A 23,836-nucleotide genomic window follows, 5' to 3' on the forward strand; every position below is an offset into this window, starting at 1 on the left:
CATGTATTCCGCAAGGAAACCGTCACACAAAAAAATTAAGAAATCGGACATTTTCAACCGTTCGGGAAAAAGGATGACTAAACGAATTCGAGTAGAAATATGTGTTAACCAAATGCACCACATGCTAAACAGTGGCCGAGACATTAAAAAAAAAATTCTAAACACGCAGACGGACAATTAAAAAGTAGCTATAAAAAAAAGAGTAAACGCCTTTGTGATAAATGTGTAACCTTGGGAGAAGGTGGTTTTGTCATGATGTCCTTGATTTTCGCCATGAGGTTGGACTGGCCACGTGACGACTCACTTAATTCCTCTTCGTCCTCTTCTTCCTCCTTGATTTTGACGACTTTCTTCTTGCGGTTGACCGTCTGCAGGATGGTCGACTGAGTGCTGACAGGCGTTGGGGCTGAGGCTGCTTCTGGTTACAATGTCCAAAAGCAATAGAGTCACTACAGCGACGTCCGGTTATACAGGTCAACCTATCAGGTCATTGTCATATTGTTCTAACCATAACAATAGCAAAGGGGAAAAACGGGGAAAACATACCTATCGATCATGGCTTCTGATTCCAAAGATTCGTATGTGACGACTACTACTACTCCTCCCCCATCCTCGATGTTTTGATAAATAATATATCATGGCTCCCGTTTCCAAAGATTTAGATTTTACGACGACAACTATTCCTCTTCCTCCTCCAGCTTTGTTGTTAAAACAATAGATTAATATGTACTGAAATATCCCAAATATTTAAATGTGACGACGACTACTTCTCCCCAGCTTCATTGTTGTAATGCTGCTGTAGGACACCACCATTCAGCTCACACTGATTGACTCTGACCTGACACATGCACAGAAGGCAGGGAGACGGTGGTCAGCTCTCGTTCCGACTTCTCCTTCTCTGACGCCATGGAAGCCGTGCCGGCCAGCCTTGAAGCCTCCTCCTCCTCCTCCTCGTCCAGATCGAACTCAATCACCCGCGCCGAAAGATCGAACGATTCCTCTGTCTCAGCGAAGGTCACCGAACGTCCGGTGCTGTAGGTGTCATCTCCATGCTGAGATACAGAATATAGACCTTTTGTACCACAGAGTTCAAAGAGTTAATGGGTCATTGTAGCAATGTACTTCCAGGTCACGTGCTGTTCAGTAAGGTGCGTGTGTGTGCGAGCGCACTCCCCCCCCCCCCTTCTTCTCGTGTTCTGTGTTTATAAACATTTGTATAACAGAAAAATATACATAAAAACAGTTTACACACACAAACACACACTCACCTTTCGCAGTGCCCGGATCTCGGACAGCTGCTTGGCCGTCAACTCGGGTGGGCGGTAGGGTTTGGAGGTCGAGGGTTCAGGAAGTGACGAAGGCTGCGGGTAGAGTAGTTTCAGCAGCACGGAGTTGGGGACAAAGCCCCCGGTGATAGGACGATGGCCAGTCCTCGCAGACAGTCGCTGTCCTCCCACCTCCTCCAGAAACGTGCCTTGTGATGACGCCGGCCTGTACCTGTCCTCCTCTGAACAGACGACAACTGGTGTAGGAAACGACCTCCTCCTCTTCGCCATACTAACATCAAATGACTTAATTTGATATGGAGACAGACATTTGAAACAATAATAATGGCTGTCTCGGTGTAGTACCGACATTATTTTGTGCATGATAAAGACACACGTTTTCTTCCATAATAGTTTATAGTTCGGGTAGATTTTTAAGACTTTATAGGCTCCAAAACAAAAAACTAAGTACTGTAAAACGACCATTTGTGTAATGTTTGCCGGCAGACAGAATAAAATTACCGACAACTGATCCTAACCGTTTTATTGTATCGGCTACGGACGCCATTTTCAACCACGAGAGAGTGTCAGACAATAAATTATTATCGCAAAATTAACACTTTTTACATGCCCTGTATAGTATGTTTCAATCACAGCTTGTACACTTAGAGATATCCTACTTTATTTGCTTGATGAACTGGAAACGTTTTGTTACTATAAACACAAAGAGCAAACATATTTGAAATCTTGTTCTCCATGTTGGAATGAGGTAACAGGAGCACGTTAGTATGTTGAGTACATACAAGAATACAAACGACAGACAAGCACTATAAAATAGTCGGCATCGAATAGGGAATAACGAAGAGAAAGTGTAGAATGTACATTCGTGCAGCATCGCTGGCTAGCGCCAAGCATAAATGAGTAGAAGGGTGTACATTATTTTTTAATGCTTTTAATGCCACTCTGTGGCAATTTACGCAAATCTGGGTGATCCTCCTCTTGCGTACTCCAGATGCATGTCTAAAAACATCACCAGCCACATAAAAAGGTAAAAATCATTTAAAAATATGATTAATTAACACCTTCTCAGCTCTTCCATCGACTGAAACATTCACAAAGTGTCTGGATGCACTATCCTGACGCCTGCATCGTTGACTTTTTTCTTTGCACGGTGTTGTTTGTATTTCAAAAACGGAAGAAGGGTATTCCCCCCGGTTTGGGGGAAATAGCACCTTTCACTGAGCTGTAGCAAGTCACTACAACATAATTTGCACCCCACTAGTCCTTTAAGGGCTAGGATGCGCAATACTTCTGACACTAATTCTGACAGTACTTCTGCTGACTATGTCGGAAGGTATTACTTTCTTTTCCTTCTTTTCTACTTCTGCTTCCTTCTCCTTTTTTCACACTCATTTTAAGATGTTTACGAATTCAGATTTTGAAGTGGAAACTAGTCCTTAAGATGAACTGTTGCCTTATTTAACGTTGTGTGTTATTGGTCATCATTTTTTCAATCTGCAATAACGCAGTCATGGTGCGCTGCTGCTTCATGGACAGAAGACTTTACTCCATTATACATATGCTGTGTCTATCTTGACTGCCCCACTCCAACTCTGGCCACCTCTTTCCACTTCTCAACTTGCACATCAACCCAACAAGTATACGAGCTCTAATAATAACAATGGGCAGAAAAGAAGTCTAAGATACATAACATATAAACGTTCAGTATTTGCAATATCATTTGTAAAACTACTATATTATTAAAATAACACTTTTTAAATAAAAAAAATGCATTTTAAGACCAAATGTTTTTATTTCAGTGTGTATGTGTGTGATTGAATAAATGTCAACAGTCCGAACTGTCCTTGTTTTGATAACTGAACCAGACAGCATATGGTATTACATGTTTGTAAACATTTGTTTTTCGAAGCTGTTTCTTGAACTTGGCAGGTGTCACGAACAAGTAACATGACATCTGCAACATTTTAGAGACAACGCCTCCAAAATTAATGTTTTTTGAGGCTGTTTCCTGAACTTGCCTGGCGTTACTAATAAATAATAGGACATCTGGAACATTTTAGAGACAACGCCTCCAAAATTAATGTTTTTTGAGGCTGTTTCCTGAACTTGCCTGGCGTTACTAATAAATAATAAGACATCTGGAACATTTTAGAGACAACGCCTCCACAATTAATGTTTAAAAACATGCGACGCTATTATAGTTAAATAAAAGGGATATCCTACTCTTGTTTACTAGAAACTGTCACATTTTCGTATATAAACATCTCCCGACAGGTGAGCAGCTCTTTGGAGTCAACTCTGCCAAAGAAAACAGAAAGACAGACGGCGAAGATGGCAATGATGCGACCAGTCCGACTGATGTGCGGTTTTCTTTTGATCTTCTCGGCAATAGCAGAAGGTAGATTGTTTTCACATGTGTATTTGTCTCTAGCGCTTAAAAAAATAAGTCTGACCATTATTACTTTTCGTCAATGTCACCGGTGTGATTGTGAAGGAAAATTATTTTGTGCATGTCGATCCGCTGCTAACACACGTGTAGGGTTAGGTCGAGAAACTTACAGAAAAGTGATTATACTACTTTGTAAAGTAAGTGATTGCACTACTTTGACTGTAATAATAATAATAATAATAATAATAATAATAATAAAATAATGGGAAAAATATAAATAGAAGAATTTGTGCATTTCTCCACACGGAGGAAACCTAAAGGTACTTTACAAGATACAAGAGGCAGAATGTAAGGATGCTGTATGACAGAGATCACACACACACACACACAACGCACAGTGACACGCTAGAAACACGAAGAAAGGCAGAGAGAAGATGGAGAAAGTAACAGGGTAAACCGATTTCAGTAGGAATTCCTCAGAGCCGTTTAAAGAACAGTAGCATTCCCACTGTAAGGAAAGACAGATCGAGGAAGTGCATTCTTTCCCGGGAATGAGAATAAGTGACGGCCGAACCTCTCCAGTCTAATACCTGGAACCTTGAGAAAAGGGGAATGAGCACATCGGGCAGAAGTGGAACTGGTAGGAACCTACTAAAGCCTTCTGATTGGCCACCTGACTTACGTGTCTTCATATCGTATCCAGATGCCAAGTTGCTGACACTCATCAGCGTCTGGTAAGTTACAATAAATTACAATGAATTTAGTCTACAGACTGGCGTGCTCACTAATGTAGCTTTGTATGAAATATGCAGGTTGATAAACTTTACGGAAGACGACAACATTCATGGGTTGTAGATTGCTGCACCTTACAATAAATGTTTATACAGCTAATACACTGAAAATACTACTCCCGTTAATAATGCGTTTTATAAAATACACTTCTAGACGATGATAATGATAATTAGGAGAAGAATGACGACAACTATACAGTGATTTTGACCATAACTACAGAGGTCAGTGGTAGTCAGATGGTGGTGATGATTATGATGATAGTGTTAAATCTTGGAAATCCTTTGATTTATACCTTGTGAGATATTTGTGTGCAGTACCCCCTCATGCCATGTTTATAATACCCAGTGTTGTCCATAGGAATGGGAATCCCATGGGAAACGTCCCATGGGATGGGATGGGATGGGACAGCACACATTTGTATTTCCCATGGTAGTCGATACTTGATATTGCAAAATAAATTTACTGTTATTTCATTCATCAAGGATTTAAATCTTTCCTCTGAATCATCTATTGTATGTGAAGAAGCAGGAATTATAGAACAAAAGCCGAAAAGTGGTTTTCAGTGTTGTCCATAGGATTGTTATTACCATGGGAATCCCATGGGAAACATCCCGTGGGATGGGACGGGATGGGACAGGCATAAATTGCCATGGGATGGGATGGGACGGGATAGAAAAATATGTCCCATGGACAACCCTGATAATACCCAATTCACCATGTGGTGCGATGGTGGCAGCCAGTCTCGCGTGCGATTATTGTCAGTGTGCTAAGGGTTAATTCTAGCGTGTTGCAAAGAGCTCTTGCATCCTATGCAGCAGTGAAGGGCAGTCTTATTTAACCTTTGAACTTGAATTGACCTACTGCTTAATATGTGATGAGGTGTTCCTGTCCTTCATGAAGAATGACCTGTCAGTAATTCACTAACAGCCCTGCTTGAAAATAATACTCCTGCTAATAATGCAAATTACACTTCTGGACGATGATAATGATTATTAGGAGGAAAAGGGCGACAACGACTACTGTAATGATGACGACCACAACTACAGAGGTCAGTGGCGGGGATGGTGGTGATGATTATACTGTGCTAGTGATAACTGTGGTAATGGTTTGATTTATACTATGTGGAACATTTTTTGTGCAGCATCCTCCACATGCGGTGCTTACGATTCCCGATTCAGCATGTGCTGCAATGGCGTCCTACGATCTCGCAGTGGAATATTCCCAGACTGCTGTGGAACACAGGCTTTTGATTCCAAATTCAGCATGTGCTGCAATGGCGTTATCCAATCTCGCAGTGGAATATTCCCAGACTGCTGTGGAACACAGGCTTTTGATTCCAAATTCAGCATGTGCTGCAATGGCGTTATCCGATCTCGCAGTGGAATATTCCCAGACTGTTGTGGAACACAGGCTTTTGATTCCAAATTCAGCATGTGCTGCAATGGCGTTATCAGATCTCGTGTGGGAATATTCCCATCGTGCTGAGACCCGGGTAATTCTAGCGTATTGCGTAAAGCGAGTGCATGTTGCCACATTTTATTTGTGCTGAAGTGGTGAGACCAAACACAAGAAGCTGCTATAACCAACATGCTGAGAAAACGAAGGACTTGGGCGATTCATTGCACATGCGCCGCAAGGGACAACATGCCTTTCTCTTCCGTAATACCATGGTAACAGCCTACCTGAAGTGCTGATGCCTATTGGTCAACAATCTTTTTACCATGGTTATGCTTTCTCTGAAGGAGCATTAAAGTGTCAGAATAAATTATAATTTGTAATGCAAAAGTTTATGAGATTGTTTCGTGTGCTTCAAATGATATTCCCGAACGTTTAAAATGAGCAAAGATCCTGAATGATTCTATCTTTTGATAACTGAGTGCATTTCAAACGAGATCTTGAAAAAAGTTATGGCTGAATCGGCTGTCGAGATCGCGACCTGACACAACTCAAAGCCTACCACAATCATTGACAAGAAGAAAATGGATGAAACACATGTGTACACGCACTTAAATTTAACAGGCACGTATCATTACTTATTCCCTAACGCACTTAATGATTAAAAAAACCAAAACCTATAACTCCCACTGCTGTAGATTCCATAAACAATAAAGTTTTGCATGTGTTTTCATTTCAAGGACAAAAACATTACTTACCAACGTCTGACTCCTTCTGTGGCTGTAGTCTTGCATTGACGATATCTTCTAGGAATGGGTCTTCTGGAAGGAGCTGTCAGTATTTAAAAATAACACCAATAAGAATTGTATACTGAGAGATACGCGTAAAAATTGTTCATTTCACACACAAACTAAAGCTTGCATATTATTCACAGATGTGTATATATATACTTTTCATAATTTATCTCAAATATTTACTTATACAGAAGAATGCTACCGCCTGAAACATTGGACTATATTTTATATGTAAATGGCGGAAATTAAAAAAGTAGCTTTAACAGCAAGAAAAAGACAGATGGAAGATTGACAAATGGAAAGAGAGGGATCAAGGAATGGCCAGATGGTGAAGAAAGAATTGCAGATGCTTCCCGCTTCCTCGGAAAAATCATTTCCGCTTAACTTGCCAACACCTTGCTATATAATGCCTAACATCGCCAAAGAAAAGCGGACCTGTACACGCTCCCTATTGTAGATGATCTTCAAGTAGTTCTCCATGGCCTCGCGCTTCGTCTGCTTGCTGATCTTTGGCTTCTTCTGCGGGGACTTGGCGCCATCCCTGATCAGCCCCAGCTCGTTCTCACGCAGCTCCAGCTCCTGGAAGGCCTGTGGACATCCGCAATCACAACTAAGCGCCTGAGCTAACACTGAAATGCCACTCTCATACTTTAACAAGTGTCAGTCGACAAAACTATCTGTACTCTCTCCTCCAGGCAATCCCAACGAATAATTATAACTTGGGAAGTGTGCTCAGTTACCAAAAAAAGCTGCTAGTTACAAGATAAGATCTTGGTCGGAACACTGCCAGAGGAAAAACATGCAATCACACCTAAAACCATTTGTAAAGTACACATACAACGCTACACATACTCTCAACTCGGCGATCCCGTGATCTGGCCTGACACAGGATTTCACACACATGCACACATATTCTGTCTTTCTCTTTCTAAAAGAGGGCACTGGACACTACATCTTTGATGCCCATATTACAGAATATTGAACAGATATCAATGTAAGATCTCAACCTTTGTTTTTGTCATCTTTTCAAGCCGAACTTGTTCATTTTCATCCACCGTACGTGTGTCTTCGAAGTCGACAATCCTATGATTAACAAAGAAAATGAAAAAAGAAGAAGTTTGCATTGCAAGTGGGCGAGATAGCACAATATCCACACACTCGCATGAATGCAAGCCTACACATAAGAGTACACACAAACATTGCTAGTTTTCTTTGTATTGAGAATACTTTTCCCACGGAGAGTCATACAAACAAATGTGCAACAAGAATGAGTTCAGAAAGTCACTGCTGAGTTCTAGTTCACAGAGGAACCCACACAAGTTCTATGATGAGGCACAAAGATGAAGGAAAGAGGCTTTAGCCTTCACACTATTTGACATCGTTCATTAAAGAAAAAAAAAAAAACAGAGCAAAGAAATTTCTTGTCCTTTTGTTTCAAAAACACACACGCCTGCTGTTCACATTTTTTGTGTATAATTATGCTTGTAGTGCCAGAGGAATGATCTCTTAGGGTGACAATCGTATCAAACGAAGACATGGTACTTCGATCGGTTAGAATCAACCACTACAGTGACTTACTTGAAAGAGGCGTGAGCGCTCTTCATGCGACGGACGTCATCCTTGTCCATGACACTGAGAGAGTCGATGTCGTACTGCAAGGGTTCTTCTGGTTTTGGCAGCATGAAGCGCATGGACACCATCTTGCGTAGGTAGGGCTTGGGCAAATCTGAGCAGCGGCAAAATGCAGTTTACTTCAGCACATGCAGAAAATTAGGCAATCCTATAACGGCAGTTGTCTACTTCCCGAAGGTCTTACTTGGACTTAAACCATCGTTTGTGTAATAGACAAATGTAAACAGATCATGTGACAAGAAACGCAGTTAAAATTATTAATTATGGTAAATTGTGGTAACTGAAGCCAGTCACCCGGGTGACAGGAAAGCTGGTGCATAAGTCGGCATGCGTGCACGAACACAAACATCAGTGTAACTGCAAAAAAAGGTGTTAGTACCACGTGACCTAACAGCTATGCCCGTTAAAGGCCTCATAAAGTCTACTCACATTTTTTCCAGGGAATGTGGAAGAGGTGCTGACCCACTCCCAGCAAAAGGTCACCTCGAGAGCTACAGAACGCGATGCTATTGGGTATGGCATTGAGGCGCAGGACCCTGTGACCAGATGTACATGACATTTAACTGAATTAGCCTAACAACAATATATGGTGTGCCATACACAGAACCGAACGCTGAAAAAGAAGGATAAGGATTACCGTGTGTATTTCCTATGTGACTTTATGCAGAATACAAGATACATGCTTACAGTTCTGTTACAGAAGCTGTCACTTCAAGAGTATGACACAGACTTCCCATAGCCCATTAAAGAACTGCATGCATATCACACACAATAATATAATCTCAGAAGTGGTCACAAGCATTTTCGAGAAAAGTTTTCAAAGGACATGTTGACAGCAATAAGCATGGCACCACCATCACACTGTATGTCAGCCCACTCCAGCACTTGGATTTGTCAACAGGAACATCAAGTGAAAATATAAATTCAAAAGAGAAAGGATTTACAGACTGAACACGTTTACCTGACAAGAATATTTTGCTCGTTCCATATTCGAACTGTTCCATCCATGCTACTGGACGCAAACAGCTTCATGCGGCCACATGACGTCAGACCAGTGATGGTATCCCTGTGGTCATCGTCTGGCTTGTGATCACGGCGGTCTGAAACAAGGCCCAAAAATTGTACCTACAGGAACATATACCTATTGTATATCTATCTACTACCTATTTATCTCCACCAAATAAATGCACACATGGGATCGTACACATTCCAAGTTTTGCCTTCATTGTGTAGATGCCAAGATTTGAACATGACAATCACATGGCAGTGTGACAGTAACATGTTTTAATTCACTGACATATGACAATAATCATTGATTTTCATTACATAGAAAACATAGAGTCTGGTATATGTATCTTCAGTGCAGTGGTCATAAATACATTTTAATAAATTATCTTTTCATTCAATGATCTTGAAAAAAAAAAATTCTTGGCTGAATGGAAACAGGTTCTTATTCAAGAACATGTGATCTTGAAATAAAAATACATGATGCAACATTCTATGAAAGGACTAGAGATGAATTTCACATATCATCCTAACACATCACCTTTAAGGAAATAATGATACACTGAAATAAAGAATTTAGAAAAAAAACACCTAACCATTATTCTTAATCAACACAAAAAACAGACTGTTCATTGAAATGTATTAATGATTATTCACTCATAATCATGCTTTTTCTGTGTACATTATCCATAGATCATGCAGTAGCTACAAGATAACTATTTGTGATAGCAAATTGAAAGTGGGACGCAATTACTGAAGCACCCTGCACATTATTTCATGTTTATTGATTTAGCTATAGTGGTGTTTTTTTTGTATTTCACTCATATCTTCTAATAAATCAAGGCAAATGACAAAAACAGAGATTTCTTTTGAAACTATTAGTCCCCACAAAAGGGCTAATAACATCAACCACACACAACTCACGAACTTCTGGCAGCTACAGTAGCAGAACACATGATATGGCAAAATACAATCCAACGTGCTGCCAGAAAACAACAGGCAAACTACTAAAATACAGGTAGCAAGGGTATCAACAGATAAATAAAAAAACAGTATTTAAACTTTCTGTAAAATCTTTACATGAGTTCTGTCCTCTTAAAATAAACTGTGTAATTTTACACACACATATATATACACACACACCCATTCATATACACATACCTAATACAAGTACACATAACTTAAAGATCTCTAAGTCATATTCTGATAAAGCTACAAAAATAATATTACCAAACATTTCAAGCCATCAGTTTGACTAAAATAACAACTCCACACATGGAAATCTCACTCTGCAGTTAATATGTATTATACACCCGAACACCAACACTCACCCCCTTGAGTAGAAATGGCCAAGTATGGAGCAACTTCCATTTCAAATACAGACATACTTAAGTAAGCATATAAACAATGCATTACAACATATCAATAAAATCTAATCTAAAACTGAAACACCAAGTGAGAGATACTTTACTCTGACTGTATTTGGTAAGTGAAAAATACCTTGAAATGACTGCACATCATGACAATTTCACTTTTACACAGTGTAAAGGTTTTCCAAAAAATAACTTCCATAAGAATTATGAGTAGTGTGAGGTTGATAAAATGAAAAAAACAAAAAACTATAAAAACATCAAGAAACTCACCTTTGTCAGGTAAGTTATAGAGAACAATGGAGAAAGTGGCAGTGTCAGGGTCTTGGAATGCAACACAAAGAGAGGATTTGATAGTAGACAGATGGGCTGGCGAGTGAGCACAGTAAAATGACATCATCGGGGCCAAGGCTTCTTCAGCGAAAGCAAATATCCTCCACACCTTGATAATGTTATCTGGTTAGAAAATAGAAATTTTTTTTTATTTGTGCCTAATTACACAATTAGGAGATGATGACAGAAAGCATTTAAAATGTAAATTTGTTTAAAAAAGAAAGAAAAGAAGGAAAGAAAAACATGCATGAAAGAGTAAAAAAAAAGAAAATGAAAAAAGCATATGAATGAAATACAGAATGAAACATAAGAAACAAGAGCAAACAAAGAGCAGAAACATATATGGGATGCTGTAAACAAATTTTTTGGGGATGTGAATGAGGACAAAAATAAAAACAAATCTATCCAAAACACTCAAAGATACACTGAGATGTAATTATAAGTTTATTAACTGACATAAAAGCTCTCACCTTTACCAGCAGTGATCAACTGGTTTAACTTTGAGTTCGCAATCATGCTCAGTACACCTTTCTTCTCATGGGCCTGTCAGATAATAATAAAAAGTTTTATTTTTTTATGGGAAATCTTTGTCAGACAGAATAAAGCCTATTTCCAAACACCAATTAATTACTTTGAAAAATCAACATGTTTAGTTATAATCTTCACTAGCAGATTACATAATTACAAAAAAACACGATTTCTTCCATTTTCATTCTACTATGTATATACATGAGAATGGGATAGTTATTGCTACTTTAACCAAGATGCTATCTTAAATAACAATGGTTACACTTACATCCACTTTAAAGTAAGCAGCACCAGTCTGCCTGTTGTAGACACATATGTATCCATCTTGTCGTCCACCCAAGAGCAATGTACGATTTCGTGACTCAGATTTCTTGTGAGACCCGGCAGTTGTTTGTGCACTCGTTTTGCTCCACATGGAAGCTTCAATGGGATCCACCACATATTCGTACACAAGCAAACAGCTGCATATCTCTGTAAGGGATCAAGAAGCACATAATAAGAGCATCACTAACCTTACTTTCACAAGTTGATCTAGGAATTTGTTTTACTTCTCATTCTAAGAGAAGTTTTGAAAGGCAGAGTAGACAAATAAACCTTTACATGCTGGATTGAACAGTGACAACAAATAGAAAGCATCTAATGTGGTAAATAAAATAAGATGCTAAAGAGGAATAACATGCCACCATTAGAAGCAAGGACAGGTAACTGTTGCCTATTTGCAAGTAAAAACTTGCTACAAGGAAGTAAAGATAGTATTTACTGATGTTAAACTATGATTGAGTTGAAATTTTAAACTACCAATTTGAAACCAACCATCAGGACAATAATAACTGAATCTACATTGGCAATGGCATTTCAAAGCAAACTTTTAATTCTTTTCCTAAAAATGTTTGACAATAATCTTTATCATTAGATAAACACTTTGAGTGAAATCCACTAGAAAAATCTAAACAATACGCAAACTAGCAAATGTAATCAAACTTTAATGAACACACATCTGGATACTCTTGGTCTTATGTATCTTATCTAAACATGAGAATGGCTCTAGTGGGACACGTTGACTAAGAAAAACATGAGCACATTTGGTAACCACTAAAAAAGTACTGAGGAGGCAAGAATGATAATATTGTTCAATGTCAGCATGGAGTTTGTCCCCTCTAAAGATGAGAATCTTCCTATGCCACTGCATTAGGACAGACCTTCTGGGGAACTGCATTTCCAACTTGCTAATATTTTGCATGGATTGACATCTGTACGACACTTGATGATATCTCCATTTCCCTTCACCACAAACATTGTGTCTGCAATTGAATAAACTAAGATTACTGTAGGAAGAAAAGGGGTCTGCTACCACTGCTAATGCTAAAAATAACCCTTATCTCTGCTTGTGTGACTATTATCTCTTTTTTTTAATATTAAAGTCTATTTTATTAAACAAACATTAAACAAAGTAACATCAAGTATTCCTCAAGATAAAAATAACAGTAGGAAGTTCATTCTTCAAAGATAAAGAGTAATTTTTAAAAATCTATTTATTCAGATGTATCTCACCCTCAAAGATGAAAGACAGTTTTGTTAACAAGACATGGAGACTAAGAATAAGGATCAAAGGAAATAAGTTCTATGATGATGATGATGATTACTTAAAAAGAAGATAGTCTCACTTTCTGCAATGGCATATGCAGCATCCACTATTCCTACAAAGGGTGCCATTAGAAGTGTTGTGAGGACTTCTCCTGAAGGTGGTGATACTATGCGCACACTGGAATCACGACACAAAAGCACTGCACGTGCTGGGAATCCTGGATGTGTTGTCAGTTTTATTCTGTTCACTCTATACCTGTGTTCGCAGGGGAAATAATTAGTCAAATCTGAACAGCAATAACAACAGTTGCATTAGTGCAATATCTCAAGATTACATTAACATTGTTTTAATTATGTCCAAAAGTTCCTTCAAGTTTAACATTAAAGATTAAAACATTTAATGAAAAGTGGCTAGTGATTCTATGAACCAGAAAAAAGGGCATTGACCGACTCAAAAAATTCAAAATGACAGACTGTTTTATGAGCATATTTCTTATTTATATAAATACACACAAGCTGATTATCCATATGAAATGCTGCCAGGCTCACCCTATATTCGTATGGACATAATAGAGATGCTGCAGATTCCATAAGTCAATTTTCGTGCCAGAAAATGTGAAGAACACGTCATAATTCATTAAAGTAAATAGACCTTTGACAGGTTCAGTCAATGATGTTCTGCAAACCCCAAATCCTTACATATATAGTTTTACATGTGAATAAATGTGCATACCTAAGCACACATACCACTCACAACATAATAATAGTGTTGTGAAAGAGCAATCAGTGTGAATGTACATTTATAACAATAATCATATCATGATGAAGATAAAATATATTGGTATATATAGCTACATATACGCACCCTGTCCTAAAAGAGCCGCATAATTAAAGGAAACAATCAATTCACAATGCAAAAATATTTTAATGCAATTTCACGAAAGTCCACCTTGATGCAGGGCGATTGCACTCTTACTTGTCAACTTCATCGCAGGTTTCAAAGCTCCAAACACGAATGGTACAATCATGGGAAGCTGATATGAATGAAGGCCCATGGGGGTAGATAGCTAGTGCATTGACTGCTTGACTGTGGCCAACAAACACCATCACAACCTGCCAGTTCTTGTCCCACACTTTGACTGTGAGAAATAATAGAATACAATGAAGGCTCATACTTTGTATCTGTCTGAATTTTCCAATGGATTCTTTATTTTTAACAACTGATAGCTAAAAAATGAACTAATTAAATGGAGTGCACTTTCCTGGTCGTCATACTGCTAGCAATGATGCTGATACCATGTGCAGTACAGATTTAGCTCATGACATCTCAACAAATCTGAAATCTCAGCCTTTCTGTAAATACCCCAGCTATGAAAGGAAAAGGTTAGTAAGGATGCTTTTAGCAGCTGACCAATGTTTGTCTCTGAAGTTAAAAAGCACTTGATAAAATGCTTGTGTTTTACATTATAATCTTTTGATGTTGCGATTTCAAAAATTTTATGTTTCTTACTGCTTAGATAATTTTAGCTCATTCATTTAAAACATTTCTGGCCTAACCAATTTCATGTTTTGCACATCTACTAGAACACATGAAACACCTATGCCTTTCACACCTAAGAGAACAATACAGAAAATGTATGACGAAAACTTACACATTTACTGTTTAAACTGTATACAACAAAGGGGGAAAAATGACAAACAAGAAAACCAAAATAAAATGAAACAATTAAAAGCATATGTGGCTTGTGCAGCTCCAAACTCAGGGATGGGCAAAGTATGGCCCTTCTGCCAAAATGTGAAGTGTACTTGTTTTCATTTTTTTAAAAATTCAGCCTAGGTTAATTCGATTGAAATTTAATTTATCAAGTATAACGGAATTAGAAATCGGTAGAATAACATTCTAACACAGACAAAGTACAAAGATAACAAATAACACGACTGATGTAGTCATTAGAGAGTATCGTGGGCAGATGCCTTCAAAGGAAAGGCTGGTTTTAAAGTTTTAATGTGAGCAAATCAAAACAGCTTCACTTTACACAATAAATTTGGTAAGCAAACGCACTGTACTCATTTGTTGTCTATTCCATTATAACTAGGCTTGATGTGTAGTCACCTAACATGGGCTTTAGGTATTTTACCGGCATAGCTTAAAATTTGTAGACTGGTACGCAAAAAGAAAACTTTGCCCACCCCTGTCTAAGATACATTGTTTTTGATAAGGAACAAAATTAAAAGCATGGGAAAATGAAAAGAAATAAAGTAGGTGCATGAGCACTAACTGCAGCCATCTTGTGCCCCAGTGATGAGGTATTTCAGTGGATTAAAGAAAGTCATGGCAGTGATTGTGCGGACATGCAGTTCCTTCCGATGCACTAGCAGCTCGCCTTCTAATACACTGTAGACCTGAAGGGACAATTGAATAAGTAACACTTAAAAAAAATGTAAGAAAACCAATCAATTACGTGTGATATCATACCAGAGATGACAGACTCCAAGACTAAGTTATAAAACATCCACGAATTTAAATGTTTTAATTCTATTTTATGGAAGTGTGCATAACATATCCAGTTTGAAGAGATGCATCACACATAGCTTTCATGCTTAACACAGCTTACCACCACTCCATTGGCACAAGCAAAGAACAGACGCTGCCTTTGACTTGCAGTCTCCTCCAGCACCATGATGGAAAACATGTTCCCTCCCGCAAATTTTGTGTTCACAGATTTGCGAGGAATGAGATGTCGAGCATTGTATCGGAAAGCCCAGCACTAACAAGCAAAACAAAATTTAATATAAAAGCAGTTTAACTCTCCTTCAGCTATGCATACCCAGGTTTGCACAATATGCTAAAATTACATATATATTACTGACTAGATATTTCTCTAAGGACATTACACAAAAGAAGTTTATAGAAAATTTCATAGACATTTTGATCAAATTTATTATCTAGAAGAATTATATGAAACAAAATATATAACAACAAAACTAACATGATAGGTGACTGAAGATGGAGAATTCAGGAAAACATTTTATACACATGTGAAAAACATTGTGATAGTTAAATATTTTACAACTTTTTAAACATATGTAACTTAATCAGAAATTGTTTTGCAGTCTCAGACTCTTACTGTAATAAAGCCAGGGCCAACAGTGATAATCTCTCCTGTACAGGGATTATAATCTGCAAGGTATATGTTCCCTGTGGTCCGTGACTGGGATTTGACTTCAAAGTTTTCATTCATCAACTGGGGATAAAAATATGTAATATTCAATTACCCCATACAGCGGTGTGTGTGTGTGTTGTAGGTGTGCATAGGAATGCCTGACCCATATCTCTCATTGCTCTTGATAATGTTAATATCTCTATTCCACTGCATTGTAATTGTGATTTTTTTTGGTTGTTGTTGGTAAAACAGAGCACACCTCCCACTCAAATTGCCCATTGGAACAAATAAAGTAGGGTATTGTATTATTGTATTGAATATCTTCAAATACTATAAATCCAATGAAAAGCTTATTATCACAAAGAAGTCTTTATAAAAATTACATTTATATACCTTCAAATTAACTCTGTTTTCTTTAGTTACTTCATCTACATGAGTACCAGGCATCTTCAAAGACTCACTTTAAATACTTGAAATAGGAAACTGATCATGGAATTAATGAAAACAGAACTGGAACGACTCCTTTATCTTTTGTAATAGTTTCAAATTCTGTCTCTTAATTTTTTTTTTAAAGTTACAAGAGTTAAATTTTTATTGCTTCAAAAATAAGAAGCTTATGATGCTTTGCATACTTGTGGATTGGAAGGTTTTGTGAAAACTTATGTTCTCTTGTGTACATTCATAAGGAATGTTTGTGTTGGAGTTGGATGGGTATATATGTGTATGAAAGAAAGAGAGGGAGGTATATGATTTTGTCAATCCTGCTAAAATAGTTCAATTACCCCATACAAAATTTTTGATAATTTTGCACCAGTTTATATACTCTGAAATAGATGGTCAAAGTTTTAAAGCTGCTATATTTACTCTTTATTATAATTAGTGTAAATTAACACCAATAAAACAAAAATGCTAAAGCCAGTTTACTTTAAATTCATTTTAACAAAAGATGCATGTGACAGAGAAATTTAATGCTTTTAATTTTTCTTCTTTTAGAAATGAAGTAATTGTATTGATTTCTTACAAAAAGAGTAGATTCTTTGTGAATCCAACCAATGTATTGATTGGTTTGTGAAGCATACACCACACGGTTCATACCCTCTTCCAACTTAACTGTCACTTTCTTACGCCCATCACTGTAGAATATCTGAAATAATTTTCCATCTGCTGTCAAATATTCCTGTCATGAAAAAAAATTAAGCAGTCAGCCAGGTAATTGTAAATTAATGTAAGAGGCCTAAATAACAATATGTTTGAGTAGTAGATGGCACAGTCTTTCTGCTTTCAATCAGTTGTTCCCTTTTACAACATTTTACTCTCACTCACTCACACAGGCAAACATTATGAAACAACAAATTCTAAAACAAAGAAAAGGGGGAGAAAGTATAATGACCTTCCAGCATTCACTGTGTTTTGTCATGTTTTATCATAATTTGTTCAGTGGATGTCAAGGCAAAGCTTAACTATATCTACATGACCTATAATTACTATAGTAATCTGCTTAAAAGTAACTGAAATTGATTTAAACGGTTGGAAGAAAAACATGATTAACAAGGAAACATTTAAGATTAAGCCAATTTCACCTTTTTACCTTTTTCTGTGGAATGAAAACAGCATGCTGTATGTCATGTGTGTGATTAATTTTGCGATCATGATATATTCCATGGGAAATGGTGGTATCCTTTGCATCAGCATGTTCCACAGCTTGGCAAACATTTTTTATTGAGTCTCTTAGTAAGCTCCAGTGATAACGTGCTTTCTTTTCCTCTTCATTTTGTCGACGCTGTGTCAGTATTTTGAATTCTGAAGTTTCATTTCCCAGGTCAGGTTTGTAATCAACAGTACCACCACTCCAGATATCACTTGTACTAACACCGCTTATAAGAGTTGCTACCGCCATGATACACCTAAATAAAGCTGACAACAGTCCCCGGACTAAAATCACATGCTTGTTTCTCAACTGCGTCTCTATAATAATTCTGTGAAATCACATCATATAAGAAAGTTATTATGAATGTGAATTTGACTATATATATATTAGAAAATATAAAGTGATAAAATTCACATTAACAAAACGATCTTGTCAAAAGAGGCAAAAACATGAAGCAGGTTTAAACAGTCTCCGGAGTTTTATTCCACCATCATAATCCGGCCCTTGTTTTCTGCCAATGTCAACATTTCACTAAAAACAAGCAGCAGAAAAATTATATGAGGATAAGCCACATTAAAGTTTTTGAGCATGCTTCTGCTTTAATTCTTAAATGGTGCACAAGATTTCGTTTGCTACCTCTTCCCAAATACAAGGGTTTTTTTGCTCTTCGAATGATTGTTGATCAGCCATCTTGGTATCTCCATGGTAGTAGCGTATTTCCGTTTCTGCCACGCAGGAAGAGAAGTAACTCTATTTTGAATTTGCTGAGAACTGTTTGCACGAGCTACCTCCCTTTATCTTGCCAATCACAATTGAAGCTTTCATATTTAAAAAAATTATTTTTTCCTCGAAAAGACACTTTAGAGAAAAGGAAAATTCAATCAAAATTATAAGCACTCAGTGACATATATTTCATAGGTTATTGGTGGTCAAAGCTCTACATTATCACATTTGAACAAGTCTAATGCGTGTTATATTTTCCTTTTTCATGTAAAAAGTTCAGAAAATTGAGCTAAGTGAGATATTGTACATGTTGCTAAAGTAATTTTGTACATGATTGTCAAGTTATGCATCATTATTGTTTAAAGTAGTACATTGTGAAACAAAGATTTTGTTGTAAGGTCAGTGAAAGAAGACGAAAACAACAGTCCTTGTAAAAAGACCTCCAGTTTGAACTCAGTTATTTTTCAAATGCTGATATCACACATATTCACATACGCTTTGCACCACCTCTCACCCAATTTCCTACCTACACGCACACACTGTTACACAAGACATTTGAAAAGAATGCCATTCATGCCAATTCCATCTTCCCCCACTTCGGTTGTTTGTTTAATAGTCTTCAGTTCTATTTGTAAGCTCACTGCTAAGAAAAATATTGAAAATACTTGTATATTTTCCATCAGCACACGGCATACATATCACGTCAAATCAAAAACTAATCCAAGTTCTTTATTTTAATATCAATATCTGCCTTTTAATTTCTGCAGCCATAAATGCAGAGGAAGTAAAGTAATTGCGCTCTTGCAGTTTGGGTTCAAAAACATTGAAGTTTGCTTTTTGTAACTTTTTCAGATATAGATCACACGGCACCTGCAATGCAGAAAATATAGGGAAATAGTCAGAATTTTATAAAGAATAGGCCTTCTTTTCAGGAAGTCCTGTTACAATATCGCGTGAACTTCATACATAAGCAATCCCTACACATGATATATAACAAAAATGTTTATCTATCATTAACCTTTACCAGTCAACAAAAGTTCATAGAAAAAATCTTATGGAGAAGGGGAAAGGGGAAAAAAATGTTGTGTCACTCTGCTTTTATAACTGTTGCCTCCTTTCTTCATGAAAGTTGCTACTAACTAAACGTTTTAAATGAATTATATCAAAATCTGTACTATAAGTGTACTTTTCAATGTTAGAATAGAATTTTCAATATCTTTTGATGGCATTCTCAGTATTAGATACTAGTTTTCTCACACTTCATTGCATTTTCAAGTTAGTATTTTAGAAGTCAAAACATCAACATTAACAATCATAACTGTTTTAACTGTGAACTGTTTTAACTACTTACTGTATTGATAAATGCTGGAACAGCTGTTTTTGGTACATCTTTGTGGAAAGATCTAGCCTGGAAACAAGCAAGAATCAAATGCTGTAAAATAAACAACTTGTACAATGTTTTTCCCAAAACAAATATTTGAATTTATGCTCAAAATATTATGAATTATTATTTTTCCAGATGTATGCCAATCTCAGATATATACCAGAATATTTTAAATGACATTCCTTATTTTTATTCTTTTACAAAGACATCAGCTCTACCTGTTTTAGGTATAATTTCTACATTTTACTTTGCTACATTCAGCACTTATATTAAATTTTAATTACTTACAATTTCCAAATGCTGGTGAGCTAAAGATGCGACTTCAAATATTGCATCCCGTATATTTTGTTCGTTTCTGCCTCTTATGACATCTTCCTGTGATACCTTGTTCTAGGTGGAAAGGTAGAAAGAGAGTAAAGCCTGTTAACTAAATTTTAGGGAAAGGCCTTACAGTAAAACATTTTGTACATTGCAACTTCATGTCAATGGGATTGTTCTTTGGCACCAACTGTGATCTTATATTTTCTACACTTTTTCTTACTTACATTGAACATTGCTATGTGTATTATAAATGTGGGGGTGTACCACTTGACAGTCACTAAACATTTAAATGTACGATTATTTGTCAGTATTTGCAGGACAGAAGATTCATGAAGCAAAACTTTGCGAGAACAAATTTTTCTATCTGTACTGAAAAGTGTACAAATTTATTTGCTAATTATAAATGTGCTACAAAATTATCAGTAATACAAACTGCTGACATGGAGGAAATTTCAGTGCAAATAAATGTTCAAATGCTTTAAAACAAGATATTAAAGTGCAATGTACAAAATTTAGACTTTTCAAGCCTTTTTTCAGAATTTTTTTTTTAACGAAACTACAGAATCACACAATATTTAAAAAGCTAAATGAGGATATTGTGGTGATTGCTCACTTTTTACAATTATGTCTATTGGCAAGTAAACTCTTCTTTGCTGTGCATGATACGGTGTCGCTCTCAGTAAAGTTGTCAGTCCCTGAGCTTTGCCAATGTGACTTGCAGCATGGTCAGCATGAACATTCTTCACACCTGTTAAAAGACCTTTTTTTTCAGGAAAGGGAACCTCCAGCTTTAAAAAGGTTGGTACAAGGTTCGTTCTCCTCCTCTCTCTTTCACACACACAAGGTCAGTGTTTGTAATTTTTGTTTGTACCTAAACATTCCAGCATGAGATAATGAAGAGAACTGACTGTATTTTCTGCATATTTTTCCACTTCCTTTACTGAAGTGAATCCATCGATTTCCAGTTGATCTGCCTAGGCAAATAACACATTTTTAATGGTTACTAGCAACATGAACATGGCTACCCACAATTTTCTGATACTGATAAACAGCACTTATAACTTATTGATACGTTAGGCATCAATACATTGATCTTACATAAATCCGTTTGTCACCTTTGGAAGTTCGACAAATCTTGTAACAATGATTAAAATCTGATAGCATGGATTTTTCAAATCAAAATAAAATAATTATGAAAATGTTTTAGTCACAGGTTTGCATATGTGTGTGTGTGTATTTCATGCATTAAAAACAAAAACAAATGAAGATCTTACTCTTCCTTCGAGAAGATGACTCAGATATCGCCTTGAAAGCTTGAAGTACCTAACTGCCTTTAGAACAGATTTCAAACAAAGTTTGTTAAAGACATTTTAATATTTAAAAAGAGACTTCGAACATTCACACAAAGTATTAAAAAACTGAATGTTGAAAACTGCCTACAATCAGTCACAGCATCTATAAAATGTAACCCAAAAGAGACTTTAAAAACTATTCAAAATCCCTTTTTAAATGATTCAAATGAGTCTTGCTGTTATGCACCATGCCTTAACTTTTCATTTATTGTGACTGATTTCCTTTCCAGTAAGTAGAATTTCATGATGTTACCTGCATTATTTTGACACATAGAACATTATTAAAAGTCACAGAAAATGTTATTCTGAACATATGAACTCCCTTAAAAAACATCACAAAAACTAAAGGAAGAAAATGTTTGTTGCCAACACATGCTGTTAAGATATGTATAAATTCATGTGTTGTTTTTATGTGTCCATAAGTTTATGTCTTAATTGCAATATGTATCTGACTTATATGTAAAATATAGGAAAGAGAAAAACTCAATCTTTAAAAAAGTTAATGAATAAGAACACAAACACCAGCTAGTTCCACAGCAACAGGCATCTGAGGTGGAGAACCCTGCAAAGAAAAAAAAAATCAGGAGAAAAATTTACTTAATTAAAGAAAGCAAATGTGCATGAACATAAAAACTGTTTCCCATTTTTTGCATTTACTTTGTTTAAGCTATAAATATTAATCTTAAGGACATGCTAAGGATATTATGAAGATAATATAAAGACATCCCAACATTTTGCTCTATCATTCTTTTCCCCCAAATATAATGTAAAATGTAAATTTTATAGTACATCACAGTTTAGTATTTCTTGATGTTAAATTATTAGGCTCTTGCAGTACTAAAAATTCTAGATGGAACGCTGTCATTTATGTTTAAAGTTTAGAAATTTAGTTACTTCATTAATATTCTGTAGAACATCTTTCCAAAACTGCATCCGCATGAAGCCAATTTTCTTTTCTGACACAACGTCTCTGACCTGTCCAAACAAATTTTACACTATATTTTATTTTGCAAATGAATGTTCTTATCCCATCAGAAAATATTGTCAACACTGAATATGCCTGTATTTATGGTCTAGACTGAAAGGGATCAGTCAGACATGCAAGCCAAGGTATAAAAACATGTATTAATTAATCATGATTATGACTGGTAGTATTTTTAATCATAACAATTGTATATTATGATACAATCCAACCTTTTTCCCCCATATTTCACTTAGTGAAAATATTCTGAAAGGCACTTAAAAGAAAATGAGATTTAGGTGTTGTAAGAATTACCAAGAGAGATAAATCAGTTTATTTTGAATGTTTATAGAATCTTTTCTGCATCTTTTTCGTGTGAAAGTCAGACATGCATGCCACGGTATGAAAACGTGTATTAATTAATCATAATGATTATGACTTTATTGGTATCTCGAGTCATCACAACTGATTATTGTGATCTTCGTATTTAAAAAAGACCCCCCGCCCGCATTTGGTCTCAAAGAAACCTCACTTGAGCAATTTCCACGTTGAATGCCCGAATGGCAAAGGCAGCTCTCTGCACCTCCTTTGGCATCAGCAAACACCATAGGTAGTTTTCAAAATCAAACTTCCTGAAAAAAAGTGTAAGCTAAACTGAGTTTTAAAAAATATTCTTTTCTTTGCGATATTTTCTGCTAATTACTCGGTTTCTTGAACTTCAAGGACAAAGTCTGGAGGAGTGTTTCACTTAGAAGCAAAATACTTTGAAAGTCATTGCGTTGATTACACGTGAAATACTCACCAGATATATATATATACGCTGCAGTACTAAAGATACCTGACTTAGGTTTAGACATATTTGGCTATATGTACTTGGGAGCAGACTTGTTTGAGTGAGAAAGAATAAAAAGGTTCAAATTTCGTACTTGACAAGCTCTCTGCAGTAATCAGCATTGTTTCCAGCCTTTGAAGCGAAAGCTTTGAACCCACAAAATTCGATGCAGCCTCCATTGATGTGGTTGTTGGTTGTGATGAGCCGAAATACCTGCAGCGATGTCCAGCATCTCTTCGTCAGCGTCTGCATTTTCTACGCGGAGAAAACCTCTTCTAGTCTCGGTTGGCCGATCTCGGCAACAAGAGGGCAACTATGAAACTTTGCAGATAAGAACCATTTG

At 36.6% G+C, this 23,836-nt stretch overlaps 3 protein-coding genes across 4 annotated transcripts in view; 1 reads left to right on the forward strand and 2 right to left on the reverse strand.

Moving 5' to 3' along the window:
- LOC112577246 (WD repeat-containing protein 97-like) overlaps positions 1-19,059 on the reverse strand; it is a 28,595-nt gene extending 9,536 nt beyond the window's left edge. The window contains 22 exon segments of the mRNA XM_025260283.1: positions 231-418; positions 839-1,052; positions 1,269-1,507; positions 6,621-6,693; positions 7,092-7,244; positions 7,664-7,739; positions 8,235-8,382; positions 8,718-8,824; positions 9,250-9,388; positions 10,937-11,119; positions 11,467-11,539; positions 11,793-11,995; positions 12,724-12,825; positions 13,189-13,364; positions 13,658-13,786; positions 14,085-14,247; positions 15,388-15,511; positions 15,724-15,876; positions 16,237-16,353; positions 17,294-17,449; positions 17,861-18,248; positions 18,557-19,059. Coding sequence (XP_025116068.1) covers positions 231-418; positions 839-1,052; positions 1,269-1,507; positions 6,621-6,693; positions 7,092-7,244; positions 7,664-7,739; positions 8,235-8,382; positions 8,718-8,824; positions 9,250-9,388; positions 10,937-11,119; positions 11,467-11,539; positions 11,793-11,995; positions 12,724-12,825; positions 13,189-13,364; positions 13,658-13,786; positions 14,085-14,247; positions 15,388-15,511; positions 15,724-15,876; positions 16,237-16,353; positions 17,294-17,449; positions 17,861-18,248; positions 18,557-18,624 — 3,372 coding nt within the window. The 5' untranslated portion in view covers positions 18,625-19,059.
- LOC112577272 (galaxin-like) lies at positions 3,527-6,252 on the forward strand. Its single transcript, XM_025260325.1, has 2 exons — positions 3,527-3,684; positions 5,609-6,252. Exons 1-2 carry the CDS (start codon positions 3,618-3,620, stop codon positions 5,950-5,952), a joined length of 411 nt encoding a protein of 136 aa, XP_025116110.1. The 5' UTR covers positions 3,527-3,617; the 3' UTR covers positions 5,953-6,252.
- Positions 19,060-19,064: 5 nt separating the features above from the next.
- LOC112577264 (NADH dehydrogenase (ubiquinone) complex I, assembly factor 6-like) lies at positions 19,065-23,811 on the reverse strand. Of its 2 annotated transcripts, none has more exons than XM_025260315.1 (10): positions 23,588-23,811; positions 23,194-23,293; positions 22,595-22,675; positions 22,221-22,262; positions 21,623-21,679; positions 21,220-21,322; positions 20,965-21,096; positions 20,316-20,419; positions 19,995-20,051; positions 19,065-19,513 (listed from the first exon to the last, which is right to left on the reverse strand). In XM_025260315.1, exons 1-10 carry the CDS (start codon positions 23,743-23,745, stop codon positions 19,373-19,375), a joined length of 975 nt encoding a protein of 324 aa, XP_025116100.1. In that variant the 5' UTR covers positions 23,746-23,811; the 3' UTR covers positions 19,065-19,372. The 2 variants fall into 2 exon arrangements, with proteins under 2 accessions (XP_025116100.1, XP_025116101.1); XM_025260316.1 differs by having other exon boundaries at positions 20,316-20,416; positions 20,962-21,096.
- Between the last annotated feature and the right edge of the window lie 25 nt (positions 23,812-23,836).

Source organism: Pomacea canaliculata, linkage group LG12 (assembly GCF_003073045.1).
Source record: "Pomacea canaliculata isolate SZHN2017 linkage group LG12, ASM307304v1, whole genome shotgun sequence".
NCBI classification, from domain to species: domain Eukaryota; kingdom Metazoa; phylum Mollusca; class Gastropoda; order Architaenioglossa; family Ampullariidae; genus Pomacea; species Pomacea canaliculata.